The sequence below is a fragment of the Peromyscus eremicus genome, chromosome X (genome assembly GCF_949786415.1).
Source record: "Peromyscus eremicus chromosome X, PerEre_H2_v1, whole genome shotgun sequence".
NCBI lineage: Eukaryota > Metazoa > Chordata > Mammalia > Rodentia > Cricetidae > Peromyscus > Peromyscus eremicus.
This window is the reverse complement of record NC_081439.1, coordinates 87,886,309-87,890,928: the sequence shown is the minus strand read 5'-3', so window position 1 is coordinate 87,890,928 and position 4,620 is coordinate 87,886,309. Positions and strand designations below refer to the sequence as shown.

Genomic DNA, 4,620 nt, shown 5'->3' with positions numbered 1-4,620 from the left:
GAGTGAGAGTCCTCAAATTTGCAGAGCAGTGCCCTCACATACCTTCTCGGATTAGAATCACAGATCCGTGTTACCATGGGAGGAGTTGCCAAGCTTATATCCAGATTTTGACACTCTGTAACCTTAGAGACTTCACTCACCACCTTGGGCTTTCCTGTGAAAAACCTACTTCCCTGAGATATTTAGAGGATGAAAATGCCTTGCCTGCCAGACGGTGGGTAGTCAGAACCATACTCAGGATTCATCAAGGTGTAGTCGTCAAAGCTAACCCGCCTTTCAGCCCCCATTTGTCCTGGGTCAAGCACTGGGAATTCTGGTACTAGACAAGAGATGACTTCTTACTACGCAGTGAGTGGGTCCTCCTCCCCCCGGCCCTTCCCTCTAAATGGACTTGGCTGCTGTCTTCAACCCTGTGCACCAAAGAAGGTCCGCTTCAGAAGTGCAAGGCTGCCGCTTGTAATAACCAGCTCCTGTATGCTGATGCCCCCGAAGTTCAAGGGCTGGTTGAGCTGAACTCACAGGGCCCCATTCTTGTTAGTATTATATTAATAAACTTATTACTAGGCGTTGTTATCTCCTCAGGAAGTCAAGTCATTGAGATTCCAAACTTCCCCAGAGTTAGAGAACTTAGAACTGAGATGTTGGATCTTAGATGACAACCTGGCACCCCCCTGGTCAGACAGATAGCATGGTAGGAGCTGGCAGAAGTAAAGCTTGATGAATTCCCACTCCCCCAGATCACCTTCATGGGTAAGCGGGGGAGCCTGTATATTTCATTGTTATTTTGCAGGTCCTAAGTAAATTTCTTTAGACTGCATAGGAACTTCTGGAAGGCTATTCTTATTGGCTGAGAAAACTGTTGGATCAGCAGGGTCCTATTTTCGGAGTCAAGAGACTAGGGCACTAACTCCAGCCATGTAGCCCTGGGAAAACCTTTATTTGGGTGGATCTTCATTTTCCTGTATGCCAAATGGAGATGATCAGGTCAGGCTCAGCTTCCTCATGTTAGTGGGTTGGAGGATGAGAGGAATACGCACATAACCCTTGAATAGCCAACCCCAATTAAGTGATTTTCAAGTACATTTTTACTTTTCTGAAAAAGAACAAACGCTGGGCAAGATGAAGGACTTCATTTCTTTTGTGAGGGATATTGTCATGTATTCTGATTGTATTCACAAAACCTGGAATTTTCTGTGCACCTTTGTATACACAAAGACAGGCTCCCACCTGTCCTTCCTAATCCAATTCCTTTCTATCACATGTGCCCTGTCTTAGCCCCCTTTTAATCAATAAAACAATTGCTCAATCAACAAGCATTTATTGATCATCTTGTGTGTGCCCGGCACTTTTACAGTCTTGGGTATATGTACAGACAGGTATAAGATATGACAACTGCCCTCCAAGTACTTACAGTGAACTTTTGAGATCACACAGACAGACAGACAGACACACACACACACAGACACACACACACACACACACACACACACACACACGTGCACATACGAGAACTATCAATCAAAATTATGACTAATAAGCATTAAGTGATTTATATATTGGGAGTTGGAGGAGGGAGAGGTAAGAGCAGAAAGGAGTGGTCTGAGAAGTCTCGAAGGAGGTGATGATGAGCAAGTTCTCCAAGCATGGGAATGACTTAGTAAAGAGGAAATGGCTTCCAGGTCGGTAAACCAGCTTGAACATGGTGGAAATAGGAAAGGCATGTTAGAGGAAACCTCACGTACAGGCCTCCCTTGCTGGCACTGAAGTTTTGACGAGGTGTGACGGACATCTTCTGCAGCTGGTGATATTAGGCTGGTGGGGAAAAAAAAAGTCTCTTGTTTCTGATCCCCACGCATCACAGAGGAAACGGAGCATTTTAAGACCTTGATAGTGAAACTGTTTGGCTGAGAACCATTCTCTGCTCTCCCACTTAGAGCACAATCCCAGGCAGCAGTCTGCCTATCACTCGGGTCATAAGCAGATGTTCCGCACTGGAGATCTTGCATACCGGCCAAAATATCTTCTGAAGGGCGATGACAGAGGATTCAAAGTGACCAATGACCTATCTGGTGCTGTGGTCTTTCGGAGGCACTGTAGGGCTCTGAGTATAGACCCAAGATGTTGTTTTTCCATTAAGTCTGAAGGTTCTGGTAGGGCTGCCTCTCTGAAACAGTAGGGGCACACACAGCCACCATACATGTTCACCCAGCTTCTCGGATACCAAAGTCCTTATACTTTCTTGGCTAGGGTTAAAGAGCAGTATCTTTCTTAGTCCTCTGCAGTTTGCATGTTGAAGGGCAGTTCTAGAAAAACTGGTTTGTTGTTCCCAAGGAAACCTCTGTCTAGAGCTCCAAGTCCTGTGGTTTAGCCAGGAGGCTAGGTCAGACACCCCAGAGGGAGGCAGAGGCCTCAGTAGCAGTTGTTAACTGCAGCTTCTTGGCAATTCCTCGGTGGAGTCCAGAGTGCTGCAGCCTTGCGCTTTCCCATTCTCTTCCTGGGCTTTTCTGCAGCTATGCTTCCCCAAGGGTATGGGGATGAGAGGACATGCCCTGAGAAGTGATTCTGACGGTTTGCGGGTCCCAGATTGCCTTCCATCCCTCACCCAGTTGCTTTCTGCTGGATGCCACGAGGTGTCTTTCCTTCAGTTCATTCACAGCCCAGTCTGGACACGCTGCATTCATAACAAAAGTGGGAGAGAGGCTTAGGCCTGCTACAGATCAATCCATGTCTTTGGATGGAGCTTTGAGAAGGGAGCTAGAGCCATGCTCACAGAAGCCACCGCTCCTTCTTTCTGTCCCCCAGCAAGTGTTAAGAGCCAACCTCAGCCAGAGGGAGAGGGTCTTCTGCTCACAGATGGTCAGTCAGTAGGATATGATTAGTAGGTCGGGGGCACAGATTTCCAGGTCAGAGGAGCACCTCTGGGCTTAGCCAAAAGTGGCAGGGATGGGATTTGGAGTTTGGGGTTGAGCAGTCAAAGTACAGGAGGTGCCTTGGTGGGGCAGGGTAAGGAACATAGAAAAGCTGACTTGGTGAGGGCCCTTGGCAATTGGACCTACATGCTGCCACACCCGTCTCCATCTCTGCCTTCACTCCATCCGATGGCCAAAGTCAGTCTAGCCTCAGCAGCACCTTACACATGATTCAGTGGCAACATACCTTGCCTGTGACCCTCAGGGCATTGTCTGCTACTTTTTCTTTACAGTCCCAGCCACCACCCCACCCCACCCCCAGCTCTGGCCCCTGGTTCTTCACACGTACCCAGTCAGGCTGTAGGAGTTGAACTCATTCTTGGCTTTGGGCTGTTGCCCAGGCCTTGGAGAGCTCCTTGTGGTAAGAGGCTGGGCCTGGTAGCCGTCATAGTAGTTGGTACGATTTCCCTGAGGTGAGCAGGAAAAGCAGAGGATGACTCCAGCTACCAGCGAGAAGAGGGCTGAAATAATGCCCAAGTAAAGGGCCTCTCCGATCTCAAATTTCATGCTGTCAGGAACCAGTGGTGAGTAGAAGTCCCGAAGGATGCCATGAAGATTCCAGGCAACTGGGATAAAACCCAGGATGCCACCAAGGATGAAGAAAACTCCACCCACTACAGCCACTCTGTCCTTAGCTCGAGAATCCTGGCAGAACACTGTGCATCTCATGCCCACCACAGAGATAATGCAGGCCAGTGAGGACATTGCGCTGGATGTCACCATCATGGCCTGGGCAGCCTGGATGTCAGCAGGAAGTCCTAGAAGTGTACTGTAGATATCACACTGGGTGATGCCTGTGCTGTGTGTAGCACACTCCATCCAGAGGCCCTTGGAAAAGCCAACCGCTGTCACAATGCTGGCACCAACATAAGAACTCGTTCGCCAGTTGGGAAGCAGCATGGCAATCGATGTGCCTAAAAGCCCCAAAAGGCCTAGGATGTAGCCCACCAGTTGGACGCCAAGGGAGGCCATGGCAGACCTCTCAACAGAAGTCCCTTCGGAGCCCCTTCGCTTGTCTTTTGGCTGTTGCTCTTGTTTCTTGGATCCCGGACTCTAATCCCTCATTTCACAGTGTCTCTGGCCAGCTGACTTCTTTCCTCCTTACAAGTATCTGTGGGTGGCCACAAGCAGGCTCAAGAAGGCATCTAGAAAACCTTAAAAAAAAAAAAAAAACCCATAAACCAGATTAAATATTGACCAGAAGCTTATGAGAAACCAGAAAACGCTGGATGCCTTTTGACCTTTGTTATCTTTAAAAATAACACATGAGAAAGGAAAAAAAAAAACTTTGGAAGTAGAGCCAAAATGTCATCACCTCCTGCGTAGGCACATGCTTTAGGTTGGCAGCCGGACAAAAGGCCGGGGCAAGACAGGAGGCTGCTTTCCGAGAAGGTAGTGATGGCAGTAGTAGTTGTGGTGTGTTAACACCGCCACGGCTGGTCTCCAAGGCCTGCTATTTAACATATTGCCAAGCAACCACACCATGGGGCCCCTCAGTTGCAGACTGAGGCCAAACTCCAGGAGACTGGATCATGTGGAACAAGTCTTAGAATGTGGCCTTGGACTCCACTTTGTCAGAGGCTACTTGAATTGCCAAGGGACTAAAGAGTAGAGGCTTAGCCAGGAATCTTTTTGCCTATGGCAGTAATGT

General features: G+C 48.5%; 1 protein-coding gene across 3 annotated transcripts; it reads right to left on the bottom strand.

The window, feature by feature from the left end:
• Positions 1-1,302: 1,302 nt before the first annotated feature.
• On the bottom strand, positions 1,303-4,109 carry Cldn2 (claudin 2). Of its 3 annotated transcripts, none has more exons than XM_059250646.1 (2): positions 3,259-4,109; positions 1,303-2,671 (listed from the first exon to the last, which is right to left on the bottom strand). In XM_059250646.1, the coding sequence occupies exons 1-2, from the start codon at positions 3,939-3,941 to the stop codon at positions 2,647-2,649; spliced, it is 708 nt and encodes a 235-aa protein (XP_059106629.1). In that variant the 5' UTR covers positions 3,942-4,109; the 3' UTR covers positions 1,303-2,646. The 3 variants fall into 3 exon arrangements, with proteins under 3 accessions (XP_059106629.1, XP_059106628.1, XP_059106631.1); XM_059250645.1 differs by having other exon boundaries at positions 1,303-1,812; positions 3,259-4,108; XM_059250648.1 differs by having other exon boundaries at positions 1,303-4,109.
• Positions 4,110-4,620: the final 511 nt, after the last annotated feature.